This window comes from Tympanuchus pallidicinctus, unplaced genomic scaffold, assembly GCF_026119805.1.
Source record: "Tympanuchus pallidicinctus isolate F22 unplaced genomic scaffold, pur_lepc_1.0 scaffold36, whole genome shotgun sequence".
NCBI lineage: Eukaryota > Metazoa > Chordata > Aves > Galliformes > Phasianidae > Tympanuchus > Tympanuchus pallidicinctus.
The window spans coordinates 54,042-81,970 of record NW_026294754.1 but is presented as its reverse complement, the minus strand read 5'-3'; the positions used below and the strand labels follow the sequence as shown (position 1 = coordinate 81,970).

Below are 27,929 nucleotides of genomic sequence, written 5' to 3'. Positions count from 1 at the left end.
CACTCAGGATGAAACAGCTGTGCCTTGGCTCAAGCAAGAAATGTACACATGCAAAGGAAATTAAAATACAAGTGTTTGCTTCAGGTAGGTGTAGAAGTTTTTTCTTTCCAGAATGAATGTCACAGCCTTTAAACTTCAATTCTTTAAATCTTTTTGGAAGGATATGTCATTTCAGTTGTGCTTGTGACTGTGTTACATCCTAGGCAGAGATACCTATTGAATCTCTGTCCAAGTGTTTGACATTAGCAAGATCACTGTGTCTGTCTGTGGTTGGGTAGTCAACCCAATAGAGGATGTTCATGTGCACAGTTGTGGTGCATCTTAGCTTTCATTTGTGTTGTACTGTTGCCTGAATTCTATGAAGTAATTCTCAAAGTACTTTCTTTTTTTTTTTTTTTTTTTTTGCACTAAGTGCAGATAACAACACAAATCAGTGCAGTTGGCAGGTGGACTGTGCCCAAGAACATTTGGTCAAAAGTAGGATTAAAGTCTGTTTCTTTGAGCCTGAATAAGATCTTCAGATACCCTTCTACCTCTGTGTGTGCGAACAGACATTTGCTCAGTGCTGAAAATGACTGTATCTCGTGTTTACTGCTTCGGTGAGATACCTGTGGTTGATTTTGTACTGTGTTTGCAACAGAGTTCTGGAGTAGCCCTGGGTTTGCTCTTTCCTCATCTTGTTCTTGTTGATAACCTGTTCTGTGTTCAGGTTGCTATTCTTGCTAGGAACGGTGCAGTCACTGGAAAGGTGCTTTTTGAGTCAGTTGTCTGCTGTAGCAGGGCTCTGCAAGAAGAAGCTGCCTGGACTACAGCTGTTGTCAGAGTACAGCTGAGTGAATGGAGAAAAGGTTGTAGAGAAATACTGTTGATAAATCAGCACCATGGTAGGACTAAGAGCACAAAAAAAAGCGCTGTCAGACACTGTGCCATACACAGATGCACACTGTACTGAAAAGATTGTTGTACACCAAGTTGTCTTTTTTTAATCAGTATTTTTATGCATAAATACAGGAAGGTATTTGTGTACACTCGCACAGTGCCTTGCTCTCTGAAGTTTGTTGTGAGCCACTGAGCTCCTGACTGCGCAGGTAACCTGCCCTCTCCTGTTGTTGAAGTTTCCTTAGGCATTCTGGCCGTGAATGAAGCAGTCGGTCACGGAGATACCAGCCCTACCCTGAGTGCCTTGTGCTCACCAGATGTGGGGCTGTACGGAGTCGCTGCAGAGTGTGCAGAGACATACCAGCGAGAGTTGGCAGAAGTCGAAAGGAGAAAAGTGGCCACAGGTGAACCCCAATAGCTACCTGCTAGTGCAGTAAATTCAAGATGATTGCCAGTAGAATGGAAAGCAGAGGGGGAGCAATGTGAGGAGCAGTCTTGCGTTCTGGGTATCTTGTTAGAATCTCATGTTATAGGAAATTGAGGCTGCCTTGTAAACTGAAGTCTTTGTTAACGGAAAGAAAAAAAAGGTAGGAAGGAAATGAAAAAGGTAGCAGTGAAATATTCCCCACTTGTAGAATATATTGTGCTTAGGTAGTTCTTGCGGTGGTTCATTGGAATCTGCGGCGTTCCTTCTATTGCTTGGAGGAAGGGCCCTCTCCATGCATTTCCTTCCTGTAGTATTTGTATGTGAGGAAGATAGATAGGTGTTTGCTTTCAACATAGCAGCATTTCTGCTTTCAGGAGGCAGTGGCAGTGAACGGGTGAAACACTGGGTGAGAGGAGGCTGTCATCATTATCATAACGTGAGGACCAGAGAGGGAGGATGGGATGAGCCGACAGAATTTGTGCAGAATGACACACAGCTGTCACGGGAGGAGATGCAGGTAAAGTACGTGCTCTTTTCCTCTGAAGTTGAAGTTGCCCCTATTTCAGGCCTTATTGCAACTTTGAGATGTAATGTTTCACCTCAGTAGTGATGTTAGCAAGCTTTGTATCTTATTTCCCTGTTCGTTGTCTACTTTGCACGTCAGCACCTCTTTGTCCTATTGTGGAGAATGTGCACACCTTGATCACCAGAACAAGACGGTGGTGTTGCTGCTCACCGAAAAGCAACTTGTAAGTTTCTCTTGAGCAGAATACAGAAGCCGCTGTGTAACATGTCATTTTTGCATCTCCCTTTTCTCTTCCTGGCTCTTCTTCCTACCATAACACTAATCTAGAGCACTGTATCTGGAGTCACGGCAGCATACGAGCGAGAGCAGTTGTGGCTGGCCAAAGAGAACCTGATGGTGAAGCTTCAGGCACGTTGTCGAGGCTGTCTTGTCTGTCAGGAATTCAACTCCAGAATGAGGTTTTTGAAGAAGCAAGTTCCAGCCATCACTTGCATGCAGGTATGAAATCCCCTAATTCTGTTTGAAGCTTGTACTTGTCAGTTGCTCTCCACACGCACGCTTACTGACTCGTTTTGTTCAAGTCAAGCAGTTGCCATGCACAATTATCTTCATTATCTTCTCCCTGGGAATCACTATGTATAAATTACTTCTCTCCCTCTTCCCATTAGTCCGTGGGTTTGGAGAATTGAAGATGGCCTTGAGAATTGTGCAATGGATGGTGCTTTTGGTTGTTTAGTTTTAGTCATTTGTTCTCTAGCTGTGTTTTGTCCTTGTTGGGGGTGCTGCTAAGTCCCTCACAACGACAGCTGGTGGTGGAAGAAATAGTTAAGGCTGCACTGCATATCTCTTACGGCATGTCTTGTAAGATGAGCATGTCTCTGTTACATTTTATTCAGCCAAAGGGAAGTGGAAACTGAGCAGCAGAAAGAAGCATCGAATAGTAAATTACTGCTCTTCACTTTGAAAAGTCGCCTTTTTTCTTGTGTGTGTTTTCAGTCCCAGTGGCGTGGCTATAAACAGAGGAAGGCATATCAAATCCGTTCGGATTACTGACGAGCACACAAGGACCAAGAAGTGAAGGTAGCAAATGCTATGGTTTTTTTTTTTTTTTTTTTTTTTTTTTTTTTTTTCTTCAACATTTTTGGTAGCAATATTTGTGGAGAAGACTTTTATCTGACCTGCTTTGGGATTCTTTCCTGTAGATTCAGTCACTGGCCAGGATGTATCAAGGCAGAAGGCGTTACAGAGATCACCTGCAATATTTCAGAGACAACGTAAGAGATTGTGAAATGAATTCAGTATCTGACACTTTTTTTTTTTTACTCTGCCCTTAACAAGTTTAAGTGGCTTTTCCACTTAAGTGGGTTTTTTTTTCATTCTAGATAAATGACGTTATAAAAACTCAAGCTTTTATCCGAGGAAACAAAGCAGGAGAAGACTACAAAACCCTCAGTAAGTGTGGCCAAAAGAATAAAGCTAATATGCTTTGAATCTCTATTTGCAGAAAAATACTGTTAGTGAGATCTGCAACAGGAAGAGAGCTATGAAAATCAGTTGGGGTGAAGTGGTGCAAAGAGTAGATAGGTAGGTAGGTAGGTGTCTGAAGGAAAAATTCCCTCTGACTGAGGGAGTGGAATGTGCTGTCAGCAAGTTTGCTGATGACACAAAACTGGGCAGAGTGGCTGACACAGCAAAAGGCTGTGCTGCCTTCCAGCGAGACCTGGAGAGTTGGGTGGGGAGAAACGGAATGAGAAAGAACAAGGGCAGGTGTGGAGTCTTGCATCTGGGCAAGAGCAACCTGAGTACCAGTATAGGTTGGGGGCTGAGCTGTTGGAGAGCAGCGTAGGAGAAAGGGATCAGGGGATCCTGGTGGGCGGTAGGAGGAGCATGAGCCAGCACTGTGCTCTCGTGGCCAAGAGGGCATCGTGGGGTGTATGAGAAAGAGTACGGACAGGAGGTGGAGAGGTGCTCTTTCCCCTCTACTCTGCCCTGATGAGTGGAGCATCTCCCTGTGAGGAAAGGCTGAGAAAGCTGGGTCTCTTTAGCTTGGAGGAGACTGAGGGGTGACCTCGTTGATGTTTATAAATGTGTGAATAGTGAGCGTGAGGAGGATGAAGGCAAGCTCTTCTCAGTGACATCCAGTGATAGGACAAGGGGCAATGTGTGCAAGCTGGAGCATAGGGGGTCCCACATAAATAAGAGGAACAACTTCTTCACGGCAAGGGTAACAGAACACTGGGATGGGCTGCCCAAAGAGGTTGTGGGATCTCCTGTGGAGACATTCAGCAGCTACCTGGACATGTTCCTGTGTGCCCTAATCTAGGTGATCCTGCCCCAGCAGGGGGATTGGACGAGGTGATCTTTGGAGGTCCCTTCCAATTCCTGACATTCTGTGATTCTGTGCAAAGTTGGTTCACGGTAGTACTTTTGCTGCTGGGAAATAGGAGCGCTGATCTTTGGGGTAAGTTCAGCAAGGTGGACTCCCCTAAGCTGATACTGACTTCATCCTATAGCGTTGACTTCTGTCGTGATTTATTCCATGCCAGAAGTTCCGGATGCTGTCAGGAGTTATTCAAGCCCATTGGTGTTAATTTGATCCTGGACTGGCTGCTGCTTGACATGCTGTCTGCACAGAGGTAACACATGCATTAATTTGTTTCCTGTCCTCTGCTGTTTTGTCTCTTGTTTTTAGTTAATGCTGAAAACCCACCTACGGCTGTGGTTGGGAAATTGGTTCACTTGCTCGATCGGACCCAGATTTTCAGGAGGAGCTGGAGCTAATGAAACTGTGTGAGGAAGCTGTGACCTTGATCCGATCTAATCAACAGCTTGAAAATGACCTCAATCTCATGGACCTCAAGATTGGACTGCTAGTGAAGAACAGAATGACACTGCAGGTAGGAAATGCAGTGCTGGGAGACGAGCAGAGTGAATTGAGGCCAATGGCAGTTAGCATGAGGACCTTCTGAGCCTGGATCTCACTTACTCAGATGCAGTGGGAAGTATTTCCCCCCGAGTTACAGGTTTTCCTCCCAGTAAGTTCCTAACTGTTCCACTTATTACTATGTATCCCTAGAAAGAGAACTGCAGCAGAAACATCAAGGCTTCAAGTGTTTTAAAAACAAAGCACCAGAAAAAAACCCACTCGGGACCAAGGGAAAGCAATAGATGGTATGCTTGAAGGCTCTGAGAACTGTTTGTCTCTTCACTTGTGGTTACGTGAGTCATGGACTTGCACACCTTAATTTCTTCTCACGTTTTGTGTGCTGTATCAGAGGGGGAGGTGATTTTGGAGCAGGAAATGTGCTCAGACTGCTTGGTGTTGGTTGGCTGATGGAAGCCCCCTCTGTCACGTTGCTGACGATTGATTGCACACAAGAACAACGTTGCTGATACAGCGGTGCCTTTTTTTAACTCAAGCTGAAGTTACAGTCACCTTTTCCTTTGGTCCTGAATAGCGTGGCGCTAGGCTTGACCTTGTGTAAAATCTGAACCATGGCAGCAGTGAAGTTCAGTTCCAAAGGAGGCTCCAGCTCTTGGGCTGATGCTGGCAGCAAAAAGTATCATAGTTATCAGAGCAGTGGAGGCAGGGAGTCAGCAAAATGGAAACAGGGCTTGGGGCTTCAAGCACAGTTGAGAAAGAAAGGCATTTTCAAGCATCTTCAGAACGCTACCAGCTGTGACAGTAGTCCCTGCTCAAAGCAATTAGTCCTTGTAGGTTCTCACCCAATTCTGGAATGTGGGGACAAGACAGAAATCGCTGCTACAACAGATAATGTTTCACTTCATGATCTCCTGATGTACCTTGACTGCCTTATCCACCCAAAAGGAAGTGCTATCGTGCAGCTTTTTCCCATATTGCGTGTTATTTAAATGTGGAATCTGTCCCTCTGTGTTCTTTGCAGGATGTTGTTTCTCATAGCAAAAATCTTAGCAAGGAGAACAAGGAACAGCTCTGTGACGTGATGACGCTGAACGAGCAAAAGGGAGGTTTGCAAGCTTTGAGCAAAGAGGAGAGGGAAAAGCTGGAAGCCTATCAGCATCTTTTCTACTTGAGGTATGCAGCTTTTCATTCACTGCTCTTGTCATAGATGCTTACGTGTATTGGAACAGTCTGTGCTTCTGCACTGCAGTGTTGAGGCGCTGTCTGTCTTTGTGGTGTTGGCTTTTGTGGACACGTGCTGTATGGGAACTGCTGAGTCATGGCCTGAACCTCTGATTGATCACCTGAGGCGAGCAGTGAGTCAGGCAGAGGAGCACAGGTGAAGGCAATGCAGCTGTGCTGCTGGAAGGGGTGCAGCCAGGCTACAGCCCTCCTAGACCTGTTTAAGAGCTGGCTACCAGTGGGGAAGGATCTCGTCTGCAGATCTGCTCTGCTGGAGTTTTGTAAGTGAGCCCAGGATAGGGGTAAGCCTTCTATTTATTCTCCTTTTGTTAGCTTAGTCTGCTTTGTCAAACTCTCTTGTTTATTTCATAATGACAACATCTTAATAGTCATTGATTATACACGTGCACTAAGTACTTTTTCTTCTTGTTTTAGACTACTCCAACGTACTTGGCCAAGCTGCTTTTGCAGATGCCTCAAAACAACCCCACAGAGTTCATGGATTCAGCCATCTTCACGCTGCATAACTACGCATCCAGTCAGAGAGAGGAATCTCTGCTGTTGCGGCTGTTGCAAACAGCATTGCAGGAAGAGATCAAGTACGTTGTAGCATAGGACACAGCCTTGCTGTTGCCTGAGTTTGGGCCGCTGCTAAAATTGCAGCTGTTGTTGTGTGATGTCCCGTGCTCATTAGCTGATAATGCTGAACTGTCCCTGCCTTCTGCTCATGCTGTTTCACGTCAGTCCTTTCTGTAACCTGGAAGGAGGAGGAATTACCTTTGTTCTTTAGGATTAAAGCCATTTTTCTTTAGCCAGTGCTTTCTTGCTCAGGGAGGCACTGTTTTTGATCTACTGCAGTGCTTTCCTAAGATTCATTCCCATCTAAGTTCTCTGCTGTCTAGTAAGAAGGACTTGGCACAGACTGCGAGCTTGGGCTTTACAGGCCAGAGTGAAGCTGACGCGAAGGTCACTGTTTTCCAAAACTGATGAGGAGGCTGAAAATCAGATGCTGTCTGGTTTGGGTTTTTTCCTGGCTGTCAGGCTTAAGGATTCTGGCTGTCTGTCGGCATAATTGAGTTGATTGGCACTTAGGAGTTTGGTGTTTATGACTTCTGGCTGATACGGAGCTTCACAACTTGCTAGGAATAGCAAATACATGTAATGTTGGAGGCAGTCATGCCTTTTTTGATGTTTTTAAGTGTGAGGATGGTATGTGCCCTCCAACAGGTAACGCCTAAAAGGTTTGTTTAATTATTATTATCTTTTCTTGGAGCAGTAGTTCAGGAAAGTGCATGTCTATGCTTTATTCTCTGCTGCTGGATTTCCCATAGCGGCATGCTGTGAATGGCTCTTGTTGCTGATTGCTTACTTGTTGAAATACTGAGAGGAAATAGTTGTGCCTGTGTAGAACTCCCTTTGTTTCCTCTGTATTTTTGAGATGCGCTCTTTCAACCGTGGTGCCCGTGGTCAGAACGCACTGAGGCAGATCTTGGCCCCAGTTGTGAAGGAAATAATTGAGGGCGAATCGCTCAACGTCAGAACGGATCCAGTGGATATTTACAAGTGCTGGGTGAACCAGATGGGATCTCAGAATGGTGAGGCCGGGTATGGAAGCTGTTGCTACTGTTTTTTTTCTGAAAGTTGCTCAGCTGCTTTGCATTGCTCTGTTAATCGTTCCGAACCATCCCTGTATTCATTGCATGCATCTGTCCAATTGCTACCAGCTTTTTTCCATCAGCTCGAGATGGCTTTCTTCTGACAGGTATAAAGATCACAGAATCACAGAATTGTAGGGGTTTTAAGGGACCTCCAGAGATCATCGAGTCCAACCCCCCTGCCAAAGCAGGTTCCCTACAGCAGGTCGCACAGGTAGGCATCCAGGCAGGTCTTGAACATCTGCAGAGAAGGAGACTCCACCACCTCCCTGGGCAGCCTGTTCCAGTGCTCCGTCACCCTCACTGTAAAGAAGTTCTTGCGCATGTTTGTGCGGAACTTCCTATGCTGCAGTTTCCAGCCGTTTCCCCTTGTCCTGTCTCCACTCACCACTGAAAACAGTCTGGCCTCACCATTCTGCCCCCCACACCTTAGATATTTATAGACCTGGATCAGGTCCCCTCTCAGTCTTCTTTTCTCAAGGCTGAACAGACCCAGTTCACTCAGCCTTTCCTCATAGCAGAGATGCTCCAGGCCCTTCACCATCTTCGTGGCCCTCCGCTGGACTCTTTCCAAGAGATCCCTGTCTTATTTGTACTGGGGAGCCCAGAACTGGACGCAGTAGATCATCTTGTGACAGGGGTGTTGAGACTATGAGAAGTGAATCTCATGAAGAGATAGGCCAAAAAAAGCCCCAAAGCATTTCTTCTGTGTTAACTCATAGGTACAGATACCGTAGCTCTTACTCTACCAAGCCAATCTCTGCCCACAACTCGGGCAGGCTGCCCAAGGAGGCTGTGGATGCCCCATCCCTGGAGGCATTCAAGGCCTGGCTGGATGTGGCTCTGGGCAGCCTGGGCTGCTGGTTGGTGAACCTGCACGCAGCGGGGGGTTGGAACGAGATGAGCATTGTGCTCCTTCTCAACACAGGCCGTGTGCATAGAATCACAGCATGCAGCTGTTCCTGTCTGCCCATGAGAAGGTTTCATCCACGTGGTCATCCTGGTTGGTTGGCCTGTAGATCCCCCGCTACGTCATCTGTCCCTGTCCTCCCTTTAATCTGTGTCTATAAAGTCTTGATGGGCTCCCATCCGTCCCCAGTCAGAGTTCTGTGTTTCTTCCAGTGCTTGATGTTGACCAGATTTTGAGGATTCTGTTGTTGGTTGTATTTGTTTTGTTTTTAAGGCACTTCAAGGGAAGTGGTGGAAAAGCAATGCTATGAAGTAAAAGACAACTGTCCCAGCGCAGCACGCTGCGTGAGTTACTATCTTAACACTGCAATGTGCAGCTTGTGTTTTCACTGATTTATTTGCGACCTGAGGTACTACTGCGTATCGCAGGTGACCTTCTTGACTCTAGAGAGCGTGTCTGCATGTGGTACAGAAAGATACAGTTCAGAGTTAGCTGGGCCTGTTCTCACAGCGACTGCTGCAGGGACAGCAGAGGACGTGAGAAGTCCTTTGCTCTTTCAGTGCTAGCATTCTAATGAAAGTGAAAGCGTGCAGCTCTTTGCAGCCAGGTGAGCGTGGATCTGTTTGTGTGTCAAGCCAACAATTCTGCCTGGCACTGACAAAAGTATATTAGGCTGAGGAGTGCTCACCTTCACATCTGACTTTTCCAAATAGCAAGTTGCCGTACGATGTTACACCTGAACAAGCTCTTAATCACGGTGAGGTGAGGATGCACCTGGATGCCTCAACCCGAGATGTGAAGGCAGTGACAGACAAGTTCCTGTCTGCCATCGTTGTTCAGCTGACCAAATCCCGTAAGTCTGGTGTGTCACCGCGTTATCCTGCAGCAGTTAATAGTGGGTTCATCCGTGAGGAATTCTCACTTGCCTTTTATTTCCTTCGAAGTTACGGGATGCGTTTCATCGCCAAGGTACTGAAAGACTCCCGGCATGACAAGTTTCCTGATGCTGGCGAGGATGAGCTTCTGAAGGTAAGGAGCTGAGCAGCTCTGTGAATCATTGTCTGCCACGCTGACTGCAGCAGATGCATCTCAGTGTTGTTTGTTGGCTGTACGTGTGCAGAGAAGTTTCAAAGCTGCAGTTTAAGTAGACAGGCTATTTGTTGTTATGGGTATAAAGTACTTTGCCCTGTGCTTTGGATTGCTGGATACATGTTTGTCAAAGGAGAACATAATACAGCGTTCAGAAGAAGTCACCCTATTGCTTTTCCTTTTGCTTTTAATATCTTGGGCATTGTGCCCCCTAGGTTTCTTGGCTTTGGGATGCTCTTGCTGCTGAATGGTGCACCTTGGTTTTGCTGGTGTTATCTGAGTCAGTTGCTCTTTTTTTAAAGAGACAGTGTGCCAAGTTGAAAAGGCCCGTGTGCAGAATTCTACTCTTCTCACTTCCCTTACAATATTCTAGGGCATTACAGTAGCTGCAACAAAGTATATGGTGTCATTTTTCATGAGGTGTGGGCAGTTTTGTGTTGTACATTTCCGTACTTTGGAGAACGAAAAGGATGTTAGTAGTAAATGCTTCCAAATGAGCACAGCATTGTGGCTTTCATTGGGATTGTCCTGGCGTTTGTTATTTTGAAGGTCTTTCTGTCTGTGAGTGCTCTTCTTCTTAATAAAACAAAGAGTGGCTTTGACATTACTTGCCACAGTCTCTTTAAGCTTTTCTGTCTCTGCTTCATTACGAAGTAATTCCCAATCTGAATGCCGTTTTCTTCTCTCTTCTGGTTCCGTGCTTTCCCGTTCTGAGGCATCGATTCTTTCTGTGCAGGTGAATTCATTTTTTCCATCTGTAAATGTAGGTGGAAAGCTGCAGTTTTTATTAATCCTTGTGGAAACAATGTCACGGCCCATGCCGCACTCTGAACTGCAGCTGCGTGCGGTGACTGCCTGTAGATGCATTAGGGCCTAAAACTACTCCTACAGTGTACTGTTCTTGTCTTCCTACTACATGTTTTACTATTATCAGTATGATTTCTCTCACAAATGTGTTTCTTATGACTGGTAGTGAACAGTTTTGTCTGTTGTGACCATGTGCCGTCACCTGGGATAGTAGAGCAAGAGCTGAAACCGCTGTCAAAACCATGACCTCTCTGAAAGCAGTTAATTTCTGGGGCAGCTTAGCAATGGCGAAGCTTCTTCTTTCTGTTTTTGCCATTTCTTCACACCTCTGATCTCTTCTGTGCATTCAAATCGCACGTGAAGCAGGAGAAGCCCAGATTCTGTGACTTGGCTCTGCGCAGATTGATGTGAAACTCCAGGAAATACTGAAGCATGTGGCGTGGGAACTTTTGCTGCATGTCAGCGTGCTGGGCCAATGCCTTTTTGTTGTGGGAATTACTGCAGGCAAATGTCCAATACGGGTTAGAAGTAGATGGATGAGCACGTGGATAACGGGCTGTCTTTATCTTTGGGGCCTCGGCGTTCATTGCTGCTCACTTAGCTGGTGAATTGGACTTCTTTTGAAATGTCAAATACCGCTCATCTTCGGCACTTCTGAGTTTCTTACTTCTGGATTAAATGCACAGTTGTGCATTTATTTAGTGTATGTATCTATGTTGCAGTGTGAAACTAAGATTCTTTGGGACAGCATGTGCTTATTAATGGCAGCGCAGTAGACCCTGCATCTGGAACGGGGCCCACAGCTCACAGGAAAGTAATTGGTCAGAACTCACTCGGAGTAGTGTCAGTAAAAGTCAGTGGAGGTCTGTGCCATTGGTTTTCCACGTGTTTTTTTCTCTCCTCAACTTGTCCTAGATTGTTGGCAACTTACTCTATCACCGCTACGTGAATCCGGCCATGGTGGCACCGGATGCATTTGACCTAATGGATCTTTCAGCTGGAGGGCAGCTGACTGCAGATCAACGAAGAAACCTTGGTTTGTTGCAAAGATGCTGCAGCATGCTGCGTCCAGCAAGATGCTCATGGGAGACGGTGCACATCTGAGCATCGTGAAGGAATACTTGTCACAGTCATCCCAGAAATTCAGGTAGAAGACTTGAGCTGATTGTGTTGAGGAGTTTGTCAGTGGACAGTGTTGCAAACAAAGAGGAGTGATGAATTTTAAATGTAATAAATTCCATCTCAGTCAAAAAGGAGGTCTGTTGAAAATGAGAGATTGCCCTTTGGGCTTCCACAATCATTGATCATAATGACATATAAAATACGTAGCTGGAATTGACAAACTAGATATAGTATATTAATGAGCTGGTCCAAACAATTGGCTTTGCCATACAAGCCTCCAGAGTAAAGGCTGTTTTTCTTTGTGTTTATTATGATATTCTGGCCATTGAAAACTAGAGTGTGCGTGCGTTCTTTCCTATATGCACCCTAGTTCTCTGTATGCAAACTAGATGGCACTTTGGATTAAAGCAGGCTGGAATTTAGTTGTTTGTATAATCAAGTAACTTTTGAATGAAGAGCTTCTTTATATCTTTCATCTTTTGTAAGAAAGAAAACTGGAAATGGCTGGGAGTGAGGATTGTTCTTGCAGCTGAGACAGAAGGATGGGTGCACAAGGTCATTCGGTCCATGGACTTGTCCTGCAGATGCTTACAGTGAGCGAATGCCAACATGGCCAGTACCAATAACTGAATCTTCTAGATGGCTTTTGATGTGATAAGCTATAGCTTGTCCAATTGCAGTATGCTTGGGAACCATGGTTTGAAGAAGAACAGCTACTGGTATGCTGATTACCTTTTTCTCCTTTTTCTTTTCTTTTTTTTTTTTTTTTTTTTTTAGACGCTTTTCTCAGGTTGCTTGTGAGGTTCCTGAATTGCAGGATCAATTCAGTATTGATGAATATTCTGGCTTCCTTCCTTGTCTATCCCTTCTGCAGAGCTTATAGCCATCAATCTCAATAGTAAACCCTAGGGGTTTACTCGCATGTCTTTGCCACATCCTGCATCGTGCTGATGCCGCTTCTGGTGGCCCCAGGAGGTGGTTATTTCCATATTCACAGTGCTTGCGAGAATTCCTGTGTTGTTTGTTTGTTTGTTTGTTTGTTGCTATTCCCCAGCTATTTCTGGAACAGGAAGGGGATTAATAGCCAAGCGTACTTGGAGATGAATGCCCCCTGCGAGGAGCTGAGCTGCCCAACCAGGCTGTAAACCGGCCCGGTGCTTGGACTCCTTGGCCGTGGTGGCACCAGCTGCGTGCCGCTATGTTTGCCAGATGCCTCTGGGGAGGCCTAAAATCTTTCTCAGTGCTGACCAGCAGCGCGCTGTGCCCATGGTTCCCGACCCTGCGGCAGGTATCTCGCCTGATTTGTGTCTCAATCCCTTTCTGCCCTTTTCCAGGATGCTGTTGGTGCCACTACAGAGGAGGAGCGGCTGGTCAGAATGCGGGACGTCATCCAGCAGCTGCCCGCTCCTCACTACAGGTCAGTGCTGCCCTCAGCCTGCTGAGCTCAGCCCTGCTGCACTTCAGAGGGCAATGGTGCGATTCCAGGCTTTGTCTCACGTGAGCAACACGATGCCTGGGTATGTTGAAGCGGTTGAAGGCTGCACCGGTTTAATTTACAGGGTTAATTTATTGGGTCAGTTCCTGGGCACGGGGGTAGGCTTGGTGCAGCTGATGGCTGTGGCTGTGCTGTGCTGGTGCTGGGTGCTGCAGCGTGGCACTTGGTCAAGTTGGATCTACTTCATCTTCAGCATCAGTAGCAGTAAGAACAACTAGTGTGAATTGAGGTTTGCTTTGTGAGTGGCAGCACGGCATGCTGGCTGGTGCTGAACATTTGCCTCTCTTGTTTCCCAGGACCCTGGTGTTCCTGATGAGACACTTGGCCTGTCTTGCTGCAAACAGCTCTGTCACCAACATGCACGCTAAGAACTTAGCCATTGTGTGGGCTCCAAACCTCCTAAGGTAAACTTCTTTTTCCGTTTCAACAGAACGCTTACATCTGTTCTCCAGTAGAATAAAGCAGTCCTCCCTTCTTCTGCACCACATGTGCTCTTCTCCTGTAAAATGTGCAGTGAGTGGCTGACAGCAGAGCAGGAGCCTGGACTGTTCTCCAACCCCGCGTGGGCACAATTTCTAGCTGAGCATTGCTGCTCTCTTGTTTAGATGGGACTGGTGTGTCCTTGATCAGCCAGGAGAACTTTTTCAGTGGCATCACTGATTGCCTACTGCGGAAATCTCTGGAGCCCAGTTTGACAGCTTTGGGCTGCAACAGTTCAGACCCGGGGAAGCGATCTTGGCTGAATGACTTCTAAAACCTGCCTTTTCTACAGATCACAGCAGAGCGAGTCTGCCTGCGCCAGCGGGAGAGCTGCCTGCACGGAACTGCAGACGCAGTCGGCCGTGGTGGAATTCATCATCGACCACACAGACGTCCTCTTCTGCTCCACATCTGGACCTGACATCGCAGATGGAGCAGGTGAGTGTCTTCCTCCATTAGCTTCATCTTGTTCAGACACCTGGATCAAATGCAGGCCTTCTCCAAGTCCTTTGAAATCCTCTTTTACTATCGAGGGGACAGCAGACTTCTGGGCTTAGATTGGAATCTGGCGTCCAGTTGCTGGATGCTGAGAATGTGCAAGCCCAAACGTGACAAGGAGAAATCTGGTGAAGCTTGGTGAAAGTGTGGCAGCGAAGCTTTCTCAGTTCCCTGCCCCCATTTTCTAGGGATTGTGTTTGCCTGTTTCGATACAGGGAGCTGCTCCTAATTATGACTGCATCCTTTGCCATAGACACACCTCTGAGCACATGGTTGTTTTGAGCTGCTCTTCTTGCAGCGGCTCGGATAAGCAAATCTGAGAGAAACACAGCAGCTCCCGGACCTGCGATGGCTGTGCTGCCGCTTTCTGATCCTGGCTCTCACCTGTGGTTTTCCCTTCCAGGGCACAGTTCTCTCTCAGGGCCCCAGTCTGTGCGGACCTCTTACCCTGCCACAGAGCTGCTCAGCCTGGAGGAGGCGCAGGCACGGAGGCGAGGCCACAGCAGCTCTCCTGTCGTTGTGACAGAGAGCAGTGACATAGAGGTGGAAGAAGGCCCCAAAGCTGTACGGGGCAAATTCCACACCATCATCGACTTTCCATCTGAAAGGTAAAGAGGACTTCCTTTTCCAGTACCTTCTCATCATTGTTTGGGTGGGTTTTTGTGGTTTCTTTTTGTGTTGTTTTCCCCCCCCATTATTTCTAGAGCCAAAGCTTGCTGAAACTCAGTTAAACTGATGGTGCCTGAAGTGTTGCAGTGAATCTCCACTCCCTTTGCACTGTGAGACAGAACTCACATTCAGTTGCCCGCCGGGCTGAGTTTAGCCACACAAGGCTGGCATTCCCTCCTTGCTGGGCAGGCAGTCACGAGCTGCATGAAGCCACGCTGACGTCTGTCCTGGCCTGTGCTGGCTGTACCTGGAAACGTTGGGGTTTTCTGGACTTCAGGGCCACGTGCCTGAATCCAATTCCGATTCTCCTCGAAGCAGAGCTGTTTGTCAGACCTGCTGGCACGAGAAACTAGACATGGCAGTGAGATGGGGCCGATGAGCTGTCAGTGTCAGAGTCAGAGATGCTTTTGGAGTTCCACGCACAACTCACACCATTCCCTGTTTCCTCTCTCCAGACCAAGTGCACCCAGCAGGATGAAGGAATCACCATCTGGCTGTTGCTGTTCCTGCTTCAGCCTGGGGAAACCATCCTCTGTGGCCAAAGACCAACGGCAGCACCATCCCAGGGAGCCCTCAGAGACAGACGTTGTAGTGCTGGCAGGTAAGGGTGCAAATCCAGCTTTCAACACCCTGCTTCTCAGCAACGTAGAATTCTTGCTGGCAGTGGGCTTGTATCTCCTTCTAGCTATCCAGCCCATACCTAGCACCTTCAGATCTCCCCTGATCAAGAACCACGTTTGTAATTCAGCTTGTGAGAGTTGGACACCAACCCCTGTTCATTCTTTTATAGGTGATTCGAGCTCTTGTCAACCCAGATGTGCCAGAACAAGTAGCAATGCTGGGCTGTGTGCTTCCACCAATGGAGAGCTCTTGGGAAGCACAAATGGCTGCGGTTCAGCTGACAGCCTGCCGCATAACAACAGTGATGGACACGAGGAGCTCATCCAAGTTGAAGCCCTCATTTCTCCCGGCTGTGCTGAAGATGCTGACCTGAGCCTGCCAGACACCACAGGCATCAGCCTGGACTGTGACCCGGTGCCTCTGCAGTGCAGCCCAGCCCAAGCAGAGCCCGAGTGCTCCGACAGCAGCACCGCCTTTGAGGAGAAGGTCAGCATCAGCGAGGAGCAGCAGAGCCTTTTGGAGGGGGGCTTAGAATCAGGCCTACAGTCCCAGGCACCGGACGTCAACACTGACAGCGCTGAGCCACTCTGTCCATGAGCTTTCCACCCAAGAGAGGACGATTTCCATCTTTACCTGGACCTCTCACGCCCTCCTGTCTTTTCCTTTACTAATAAAAGCACACTTATACTCACTCAACACCTTGAGTGCCTGTGGAGTCTTCATTCAAGGAGACTGGGATGAATGCAACACACAGTAAGGCACCTCAGCTTGCAACGTGATGGCTGTGGAGTGCGTGCAGCAGAGCTTCTCGTTTGTTCCTGCTTTGTCTGCAGCGAGAGCTCTGCCTACGATTTGGTGTGGCAGCTGACAATCTCTAGCATTCTGGATATGGCTAATGATAATCCCAAGAATCAAGAATCACACAAGGTTGGAAACGACCTCTAAGATCATCCAGTCCAACCGTCTCCTCATCACCATTGCCACCACTAGCACTAAACCATATCACGCAAGCTTCCTGGCTGTGGCTTTGTGATGCTTTCCAGGGCTTTTGGATGCGTTTTGACACCTTGGCTGCTCCCTAGCACCTTGCTCCTGCAGCTGCGTTGGCTCCTGGCTCCCACTTACAAGCTGGCCATGCAGATCATCTCCACATCTGCCAGCACCGCGCTGAGGCACGAGGAGCTCACCCTGACCAGCAGCCGCCCCGCCCCCCGGTCTGTCATTGGTCCGCGGCAGCGCCGCTCCACCCCCGGGCTCTCGTCGGTCCGCGGCAGCGCCGCCGGCTGCCATTGGCTGAGGCGCCGTGCGCGGGAGCGAACGTTGGGGGCCGGCTGTTGGAGGCGCGGCTCTCGTCGCAGAGCGCCGCTGCAGCCGCCTGTGCCGCCCCGTAGGAGACCGCGGCGGCAGCCGGAGCTGTCCGGGCGGCACCGAGAGAGAAGCCGCGGCAGCTCGGGAGCGAGTGCTGAGGACAGCTGTGCCGGAGGTGAGCGGGAGAGCGGTGCCGGGGCGGGGAGAGGGGCTGTGGGGGCTCTAGGAAGCTGCGGGGAGGCGACGGGTGGCGGGGGGGGGGGGGGGGGGGGGGGGGGGGGGGGAGGGATATAGCGAGATGTGAGGCTGTAGGCGCCTGTGAGGGGATGTAGGGGTTATGGGGAGCTGTTGGGGGTGAGAGTCAGATACGGGGCTCTAAGGGTGGTGTATAGGGAGATAGGGGGCTGTGGTGGGCCATAGGGTCATAGGGGACTATTGGGGGCTGTTGGGAGCTGTAGGGAGGAAGGAATATGAAGCTGTAGTGCATTGTGGGGGGACTGTAGGCGTGGGTATGTGGATTTGTATAAAAAATGAAGCCTCTGTTCTGGGCTGCATTGCAAAAGGGGTGACCAGCAGGGAGAGGGAGGTGATTGTCCCCATCGACTCAGCTCCTTTGAGGCCTCATGTGCAGCGCTGCATCCAGGCCTGGGGCCCGCAGCTATTTGCACTGAATGAGCTGATGTTGTTGTTGCTGTGGGGTGTGATCAGCAGGATGGGAAAGCGCAGTGTTTGTGTTCACATGAGGTTATAGCAGGGCTATGTCAGACTGTCGTGGATGTTCTTCAAGTAGTTTTAGGCTACGGGAACATGGAAAAGAATCCTGACAGCTGGCTCTGTCTTCTGTCGAGCTCTTCAAAATACTGCTTGAGATAACAGCAGATGAGATGAAATGCGGAGCAGCATGGGACTTGTGTCTGCCTTCAATAATTCTTTTCCTAGGCAGTTTGTGTTAAATTTTGTTCCATGGACTGTGACAGAAATCTGGGTTGCTCCGTGAGGTGTTAAAACTAGCTGACCTGTTGACTACTGACATAAGGCTTACTTGATTTGAGCTATGGAACTTTCAGCTTGTTTTGTCATGGCTGTTTCTAGGTATCAGATAGCAAATAAAACGTAGATCACAGTGGCTGGATTTTTTTTACTCAGGTGCTTCTGACACCATGCAAAACTCTCTTGTGGAGAAAGTTCCAGAAGCTTTCAGTGTTTAATTCTGGCTGTACAATAGCAATTAGTTCGATTTAGAACACATGAAAAGAAAGCTGATAGGGATCTGGTTACAGGTGGTTGAAATGACAAGAGGGAGATGGTGCAGGTGTAGGAACTAGGAGGTTGCCTTCCAAGTGCCTTCCTGGTTCTCCGTGCTGCTTGATGTTTATTTTCCCATTGGTGCTGTGTTCAAGTGCAAGCACTGTAGGGTGTAGAGAACACTGTAGAATGCCTGGTACTGCCCCGACCAGTCATAGATACTGGAAGGAAAAGCTGTGATGAACTACCGATGGAAAACATGGACAGTTTTGAGGCTTCTTCTTGGCAGAAGTTGGTGAGACAGTCCTCTGATAATCAGACAACAGGTAAACTGGTTTACAAATGAGTCTTACTTTAAAGAGGGCCTTATGTAGTCTGGTTGTTTACAGTAATGCAGGACTAGTTGGGTAAATAACTGATTGGAAAACCTATAAGGGAATGAAGTTGTTTTTTTTAGGTTAGGTTCTTACTATTGAATGCAGTACAAGTGCTTGCATGACTGGGAGCCCAACTGTCTGCCGCCGTTGTTGTCATGCTGCCTCTTTGATGTGCTGCTTCTTCAAACTGCTGGGGCTGGCAGCAGCGAGCAGAACTAATGCAGCAATTAGAATGGGTGATGCAGAGAAGACTGTGGCAGAAATGATGAAGCCAGAGGCCCAGCTAGCAGAGGTTTATGCATTTGCTGCCGATCTTTATCCCAAGGAGCTGGCCGCCTTGCAGCAACAAAGCCATGATGTCAGTAATGCCTTCTGATGTCTGTGAATTGATATGGATCACCAAATCTGCCTTGTCTGTTTCACTAAACGTGCCTGTCTTGAGTGTTGGTAGAACTGCCTTGATGCTTAGTCTGTTCTGACGGGATGCTTCATCTTGAAGTCTTGAGCTACTCGGCACTGTGAGATTCTGTTTGAATCTCTTGGTGCTCTAGCAGTAGTTTTGCAGAGCAAGTGTAATTGATCTGTATTCCCCTTTGTATGCAGGGTAACCTCAGCCATGCAGAATTATCTGTTGCTGTAGAGATGCTCTCTTCTGTGGCTGTGATGATCAGGGCTTTGGGTTCAGGGGATGTGAGTGCAGTATGGAGACAACTGAGCAATGCTGTCCCAGGGCTGACAAACACTGAGGATGAGAACTGTCAGAGGTGAGTGTTTTGAAGGTTCCTGTCCGTCTTTGATATTGCTTACATTCCCAAGAGGTTCGGTTTTCTTTTCTTCCCCTTACACTTCAGGTTCTTTCCCTGCTTACTCCAATATTAATTTATTCTCTCTCGGTTCTTGCACCTTGTCTTTGCCTTCCCCGTTTCTTACTAATCTGCTCTGAGTGCCGTCTCTCAGACCTTTATCAAGGTTTCACAACAAAGCTATGTTGTGGCCCTTCGAGGTTCTCAATTGCACCAGGCCAGCTCCTGCCCTGTGTTTTTTGTCTGAAAGTGTCATGTGGTGTTTCAGTGCTTTTCTTGATTGCTTTGCACTGGAGCTGACCACCTTGCTCACGGTCTTTTGTCTTTTTCCTATTCCTTCTTTCTTTCGTGTATGTCAGTTTTAACCCTTGTGTTACTTCTTCCATTTTGTGTTTAGTTCTCATTGCTGTCTTGTGTGTTCCCTGGCCAGTTTTTCATGACGTGATACTTGCTGGTTTTGATTTTTGTTCTTAGACAGATGTGTGGATGATGTGATGAAGCTGAAGGCTCAGATGCGTGCAGAAGAAAATGAGTTTATCATGTGGAATGATATCCAGTCCCGTGTGGATGGTGTGCACTTAGCTGTGCATGAAGAACATGAAAGTAAGTTTTGCTTGATTAGTGCTAGACTGATCCTAGATCATAAGGTGTGCTAAAAGTAGGTGCATGCCAATGAACAATCTTGTTGCTGGATTCATATAGCCTGAGATAGTTGCCTTTTGCCACTGCTTCTTGTGGAGCTGAGTTGCCCTGAAAAGGCTATCACCTAGAGAGGCTTAAACGTGATGTCAGAGCCTGGAATCTTGACTGCCTTGCTTCCTGGATCTCCAAATAGACACGGGCTTCCTGTGTGGCTTCAGTTCCTCTGATCACGTGAGCCAAACAAGTGCACGCCATGTGCATGCGTGCACCAAAGCACTAGTTTTGCAGCCTTGTATTTGTGAGGCATCACAGCAGAAGCCTGGAAGTTCATGTAGTCCAGCTCCTCGTTTCTTGTAACACTCCTGTAACCCCTGAAACCATAGAGACAACAGAGAACCCAAACCATCAACCATAAAAGGCAGAGAATTTTATAATGACATCAGTTGACGTCTTATGGCATAGTTTTGGTAGGAACCTTTTGAATTCTTTCACCTGTTAGTGTTTCATAGAATCATAGAATGGCCTGGGTTGAACAGGACCGTAGTGATCGTCTAGTTTCAGCCCCCCTGCTGTGTGCAGGTTGCCAGCCACCGGACCAAGCTGCCCAGAGCCACATCCAGCGTGGCCTCGAGTGCCTCCAGGGATGGGGCATCCACAGCCTCCTTGGGCAACCTGTTCCAGTGCAACTATGTTCAGTTTCTTGTGTGCCCCTGTGCATGGATACTTCTTATCTAGTGTCTGAGGAAGTCCTGAAGCCATAGCCACATGTACCCTTCTACTGTCCTGAAACTTGGTTTCAAAGTCAAGAATGCTTTCTAATGAGGAGCTGTAACATATTGTTGTTTCACGGAGTAGTCTTTTTCTGCCCCTGTTGGCTAATTAATCAAGGATAATGACTGCTTGTCCTCTGTGCCCTTTCCTGAGTCAAAAGTTGCTATGTGTGTTTTCCTTTGTTCTTCATGAGATGGAGTAGTGTCAACCGTAGTGTGTGTGTTTTTGTAAGCAAGGTCTTTCTTTTCCTACTTTCCCCCAGCACTCATGGGGAGAGCAGCATGCCTAAAGGTGTGCATACTGTGTATGTGCACACTGTAGGAGGAAGCAAGCAGTCTGTACCGTAGTCTGCCCAGGTGACGGGGAGTTGTCAGATGAAGGACAGAAAAAAGGAAGGCATTCTCTGGGCTAAGATAATACTGAGAGGGAAATGCAAGTGGTGCTGAGACAAAACATGCTGTTACGGCCTAGACATCACTGTGCAAAGATACTCCGAACACACCTGGGTGCTTTCCTGTGCAACCTACGTTAGTGAGCCTGCTTATAGTGCGGGGTTTGGTCTACATGATCTCCAGAGGTGCCTTCCAACCCCTGTGATTTTGGTGGATCTGTGATTCTCTACACGAACTGCCCAACAGTTCAACTGAAACACATTTCATCTAGTTATTGGTGATGTGGAAACTTCAGATGAAAGATCTGGCGCGCTAGCAGTCATGGAAGCAAGCAATAGTTAATGTTAGATGTTTTAATAGAAGGCCTACCATTAGGTATTTGTGTGTGTTAGGCTGTGAAATCACTAATACAGTAGAGTAGAGAACAGTAAGAACAGAAAAAATCTAGCACTACCGAATGAGGGAAGAGGAAGAATGGCCTGACATTTGGAGTGGATTTTGTTAAGTGTTCTCTGCAGCTCATTGCTACTACTTGGACACGTTTCCAATTTTGAATTTCAAGTTTTCTGTCAAGAAAGAAATAGAGAAAAAGCATAAATTGGACAATACTGAGTTGTTGTTTGCTTTCTTACTGTATGCTTCTGTGTAAAAACAGTGGAGTCCTGCCTGCAATCTCTCTTAGTGTGAGAGATAAATAGAAGTGTATATGGGAAGCCAGTTTGATGGCATACGACTGAGAACAGAAGTAGGTATGTGAATATGTAAAATGTACACAGAGCTGATTTTTGCTAGACATCATTTAGAGGTGATGACAATTGATGTGGAAGAATAAGGACAATTCAGAATGACATGAATACGTTTCACCGCATTCTTGAAATCCACGGTTAGAAAACAATTCAATGGCCCCGCTTCACAGAAAAAGTGGAATGGTGTGCGTTTAAAAAACAGAGTGCAGGACAGAAAGAATTCTCATGGTAGTCTTGGTCCACTACCAGCTGTAACTTTGAATAACGTGTGAAAGGAAGGCTTTCTGTAGATCTTCATACTGTTCTTGAAGTAGGCCTCTGTGCACTGGTGTAGGTAACAAGTTTTGTGGAATCACGGGGCATCCCAAGTTGGGAGGGACTCACGAGGATCATGGAGTCCAAGTCCTGGCTCGGCTCTGGACCGCCTAAAAATCAGACCGTCTGTCTGAGAGCATTGTCCAAATGCTTCTTGAGCTCTGGCAAGCTCATTGCTGTGACCGCTGCCCTGGGGGAGGCAGTTCCAGTGCGGGACCACTGGAAACAGAAATCCAACTCAGATCTCCCCTGTCACATCTCCAGGCTGTTCCCTTGGCTTCTGTTGTTGTTGGCCAGGGAGCGATCAGTGCCTGCCCCTCTGCTCCCCCTGGTCGGGAAGCTGTAGAGCACCACGAAGTCTCTGCTCAGTCTCTTCTCTGGACTGAGGACTTCAGCTGCTCTTCGTATGTGTTCCCCTCTGGACCCTACGCCATCTTTGTAGCCATCCTTTGGACACTTTCTAATAGTTTTATGTCCTTTTCCTACTGGGGTGACCCAAACTGTACACCGTACTCAGGATGAGGCCACAACAATGCAGAGTAGGGTGGGACAGTCCCCTTCTCTTGACCTGCTAGTAGTGCTGTGCTTGATGCACTGCAGAATACCGTTGGCCCTCCTGGCTACGTGGGAGCACTGTTGACTCGTATTCAACTTACTGTCAACCAGGACCCTCCAATCTCTTTCATCGTGGCTGCTCTCCAGCATCTCCCCCCTTAGTCTGTGTGTATAGCCAGGGTTGCCCTTTCCCAGGTGCAGAATCTGTCACTTGCTCGTACTCAATTTCTTGCAGTTGGTGATTGCTCAGCTCTCTAATTTCTCAGGATCTCTATGCAAGGCCTCTTCACCCTCCACAGACTCAGCAGTTCCTCGCAGTTTAGTGTTGTCAGTCAGCTTGCTCGTAACACCTTCTAGTCCTACATCCAAGTCTTTATGAAAGCATTCAAGAAAGCTGGCCCTAAAATAGAGCCCTGGGGAACCCCCGGAGTGACTGACTGCCAGAGCGATGTGACCTCGTTTACTGTGGCTTTTTGGGCCTGACCCTTCAGCCACTCATTCACCCACTGCATTGTATTGTTGTCTAGTCGTATGTTGGATGTTTTGTCCAGGATTCTGTGAGAAACGGTGCTGAAAAGTTGACTGAAATCCAAAAAGCCCTCAACGGGCTTTTCTAGGTGAAATACAGAGGTGACCTTGTCATTAAAGAAAGCATAGTTAGTTAAATGGTCCTTGACATGGTGCTTTTTTACAGCAGTCGTACGGTCTTCTTAGCAATCCTGGTTCCTGTGGTGTCCCTAGCGTGTATTGTTCCTTAATCTTTGCTCTGTCCAAATGCAGTGCCTGCCATAAAACGTTCCACACTGTGATTCTCCTACTGCGTGCAGAAGAAAAAGCTGCAGTCTTTGGGTGTTTTAACCCAAGTTGTATCCACTCTGAGCTCCTCGCTTTCTTCTGAAAGATCTTTGTTGTAAACTCTCCAACTGTGATTTGAACTGCTGCTTCTTTCAGCAAGCAATAATTGAATATTCAATATACGTTGCATCACACGATCTCTGGGTGTCCATTCCAAGCCAGATGACTTTGTGATTTGCTGTAGGTTTGGCATGTGTGACTCAGGCTTTGTTCACATTTAGCTAACTGCAAGCTATCTATTTATGTCTGTTTTCAGTTAGTTGAGCTGTAGTCCTCGCTGTCCCTGGCAGCACCCACTGTTATCTGTTGTAATACAGCTCCTAGTACATGCATCCAATAAATGCTGGTATTTCAGAAGTGAAGGCAGTGTATTTCTGAATGGCGTTCTGTGCAAAGCTATAGCTTGGTGTGAAGAGCTTGATTCTGAAGGATTCTTGCAAGCTTGTAACTTACTAGCCCTGGCCATTGAGGTTTTGATAATTCCCTTCTAGTGGATTTGAGCTACGTGTTGAAGAACTCATTCATGTGTCCATTCATGTGGTCTCCCCGAGGGATCTTTTTTCTCCTTTTTCCTTTATTTATTACTGTGTCCAAAAGTGTGTGGCTTCTTGAAGGTGGAGAAGTGGTCTTGCTTTCTTTGCTAGTAGAAAATGATTGCTATTAAGATGTTGCTATTCTCAGCGGGTATTTGGTTTAGCACTAACAGCACTTTTCTTCCAAAGCACAGTTTTGTGATGATGGTAAAGGATTGGATAAGGATTGGATCTTGTATTTGTTCTTCTATCCCTTTCTCTGTAGGAGTTTTGGCTGTTGGGCTTATCAGCGAGGCGCTGGATGAAGGAGACACCAGAAAAGCTCTGCAAGCCTTATACAGATTCCTGCAGCAAAACTGGAGGGTGTAACCCCACAGGTAGGTCAGCATTATCAGGGCACACTGCTTCGGGCTAAGAGAGAGAAAGCACAGGTGGGTGTAGTTAAAAGTACCTCTCAAGAAGCCTTTGCATCTGTGTACTGAGGGCATTCCTGACGTTGGGAGAAAAGCTGGGAAACAGATCTGGAAATGAAAGGGTGAACGCTGCATGCTATCAGCTGATGTTACCTGGCCAGTTTGGATCTGTCTGTATGAAGGAAAGAGAGATGCAGGCATAACACGTGAATCTTGGTGAACTACAGAGATGGGCTTCAAGATATGAACTGCTGGAGATGGATTGCTCTAGCTAATTGTACGTCCAGAGTGGCAGACGTACCTTCTTTTTGGAGATATGAGGAGATGTGTTCAGTGTCATTTGTTTTTATAAGAAGGCAGTGTTTATCCTAATAGCTGTGAATTTCCAAATGCAAGTCTCGTTCAGTCTCCATTTTTTAGTGCTATTTGTTAAATGTATCCATAGGTGTAGTTACATCAAGCAAAAATGAGGTTTGAGAAATAGGAAAAAAAACTTGTTAGGTGATGAATTTGTTCAGAAGGAGGGGAAAACAGAAAACAAAATATATGCTTCTAGCAAGATGTGTATGAATGCCTATCACTCGCTAGGTGACGCTGCAGATGCTATGCATTTTGTGCATGGTGGTTGTCTGTTGTGGTAGCCCAGGACTTCTCCTGACTTAGATGGAGTTGCCTCTTTGTGTAACTGGTCTGTATGTACAGGTGAAAATGGAGAGAGGAAGAATGATCTCACCTTACTGGCTTAGGAAGGAAGATGAAACACTGTATGGGTGGTGTTTGGTTGCCCTGCCTCGGGCAGGGGGTTGGAGATTCGTGATCCTTGAGGTCCCTTCCAACCCTGTGATTCTGTGGTGTACATGCTACTGATTTTTTTTTTTTAACAGATGAGTGGGATGCTATTTTATTTCCTTATGCTTACACAGAAGTAGCAGATGTGCTTCCTTTCAGTTGCCTACGCGTGTTTAATTTCTTTTTGTACTATCTTTTCAGTTGTGGAGCTCATTGTTCTAATTCCAGCAGGGATTTTAGCATAGAGACTGAGATGATACTGTGTTCAACATGGGTGTTTTTTAGTATGTTTGTTTGCTTTGTTTTTTTTTGACTAAGTGTAAACCTTCACGATGGCAGTGTCCGAAAACTGCGCTGGTGATGAAGATCACTGAGCAGCTTCCTCAGAGGCCCTGAAAGGGTTCTTGTTCCTCAGGAACCCATTTTGTGCTGAAGCATTTCCTCCTACTGAGTGAGAATGAAATAAGGAGTTGTTCTTGGTGTGCACGTAAGCTTCTGCCAGGCTGGATTGGTGACTTCAGTTGACGTGAAATTACCTCACTGAGGCATATGTTCAATGTGGGGCTCCTCCCTGCAACGTGGCAGCAATTTCAGCGATGGTGAGATCGTGGTACAGACCAGCACTGTGGGTAGAACAGTTGCTGTCCTGAGTCAACGTGCTTACTAGCTGGTGACTTGTGTAGCTTGGAACTGAGAGGGATTGCAGTTCAGCACAAGGCAGGGGATCTGGCGTATGATGCGATTTCTCACGTGATGAGCAGTGAGAGAAGTGTTAACCCTGCAGTGTGTGACAGCGCGTGTCCCTGCTGGGGGACTGTGACAGTAAATGCACGGGAAAGATCAGACGGCTTTGACAGTCCTGGGATTGATGACTGTGCTGGTAGAGATGGCAGTGCAAGAGTTTGTTCTTCTAAGTCTGCCACCCTTCCCAACAGGAATTTCTACATTGCTGAAGCAGTCATGGGACTCCTTGGACATTCCGATAAGACTTGTTAAAGGGATGTAGGTTTCAATCCAAAGCAGTGGTAATGTGGAGGGTATGTAAGGAAATGTCAATTGTCAGTCCTGCCACAGAACTCTTCATGCTGGAATATAGTGGCTCTTTGTGCAGGGGGATTATTAATCCGTGTCAGAAGTCAATGTTTCCTGTGTCCTGTTTGCACATCAGGGGTTGTTGGAGGGATGGCCGTTGCTTCTTCAGATCTCCTTCCATAGTAACCCCCAGGAAGCAACAGTGGGGGTGGAGGAGCTGTGCTTGGCAGCTGCTGGACTATTGTTCATTATGTGTATTTTGGGGTTTGCTAAACACTTGTCTCTTGGACAGTTTCTGCGTGTAACATTATTTAATGAGTTTCTTCAGCCAAAACATAAGATACGGTGTGATCAGTACTCCACAGCAAATGGTCTGTTAATAGAGAGACTTGAGAGATGCTTTTACTGTTGTACATTTGTATTTACCCCCAGTACATGCAGTGCTTTTTGATTTGCTGGTACAGAAATCTGCAAAGCTTTGTGGACGGGACAAGAGCAGCCTGCTGTTGTGTTAGTTCCCCCTCAGTTTTTGGTTGCTGCTCCTGTATGTGCATTTCCACTTCATGAAGTTTCCCTGGACAACTCCTTGCAGCCTGGTACTGGGAAAGGACTCCTGTTAGTCTCTGTTTGTGTCCACCTCAGCAGAACAAAGCTTTTCAGGAAAAGTGCTAGGAGTGCTGGTAGGCAGACAGCCAGGTGGCTGTGAGTGGGCAGTGTGCTCGTGCTGCCTGGAAGGCTTCAGCAGAGAGGTGATCCTTGCACTTGGCACTGGTGAGGCTGCTCGTGTACTGTGTCCAGTTCTGCCCTGCCCCCCCAGACAGCAGGCATGAGTGTACTGGAGATAGGCCAGCGTAGGGCCACTGAGGTGCCTGAGGGACTGGAACAGCTCTCCAGAGAGGAAAGCTGAGGGGGAGGAGACTCTTTAGTCTAGAGATGAGAGGGCTTGGAGGGAATCTCTTCAGTGTATGTGAAAGCTGGAAGTGAGGATGCAGTTAAGGACAAGAGGCATTGAGTACAAACTGGGGTTCGAGAGGTTCCATCTAAACGTCAGGCAGCACTTTGCAGTGGAGGTAACTGAGCAGTAGCGGAGGTCGACCAGAGAGGGACTGGAGTCTTTTCTTTGGAGTTGTTCAGAAGCCATCTGGATCTGGTCTGTCCTGGATAATGTGCTCTCGGTGTCCCTGCTGGAGCAAGGGGTTTGTACCAGCTGAGCTCAGAGGTCCCTTTCCATCTTAAATTGTTCCGTGATTTTCTTTTTTGGGCTCCTTGGAAAGGCACGTCCTATTGGCAGATACAGCTTTAGGACTGAGCAGTGCAGATTGCTTGGCGTTGGGATGCCTTGATGTTTGTTGGAGTGACACCACTGCTGGAACTCTTGGTGGGAGTTCCTTGTCCTGAGATGAGTTTTGGCCTGGTAATGCTGTAGTTGCTTCTGCTAGTAACAAATGTCCATTATGGCCTTGTGTTGAAATTGATTAGAAAGATACTGAAGTGCTTCCTGTATCCCTTGAAACTGCAATTGCTCAGAGGTGGTGGTTTTGTTTTGCACAACCAGTGACGCTCTTTTCCTCATGCTGCGAATGCTTTCCTCATCATATTCTCTTTAGGACACTCAGGATGAAACAGCTGTGCCTTGGCTCAAGCAAGAAATGTACACATGCAAAGGAAATTAAAATACAAGTGTTTGCTTCAGGTAGGTGTAGAAGTTTTTTCTTTCCACAATGAATGTCACAGCCTTTAAACTTCAATTCTTTAAATCTTTTTGGAAGGATATGTCATTTCAGTTGTGCTTGTGACTGTGTTACATCCTAGGCAGAGATACCTATTGAATCTCTGTCCAAGTGTTTGACATTAGCAAGATCACTGTGTC

At 47.2% G+C, this 27,929-nt stretch overlaps 1 protein-coding gene across 1 annotated transcript in view; it reads left to right on the top strand.

The window, feature by feature from the left end:
* Nucleotides 1-498: 498 nt before the first annotated feature.
* The window catches only part of LOC128088710 (ras GTPase-activating-like protein IQGAP1), a 60,260-nt gene continuing 32,829 nt past the window's right edge, over nt 499-27,929 (top strand). The window contains 2 exon segments of the mRNA XM_052699453.1: nt 499-599; nt 1,116-1,283. Coding sequence (XP_052555413.1) covers nt 572-599; nt 1,116-1,283 — 196 coding nt within the window. The 5' untranslated portion in view covers nt 499-571.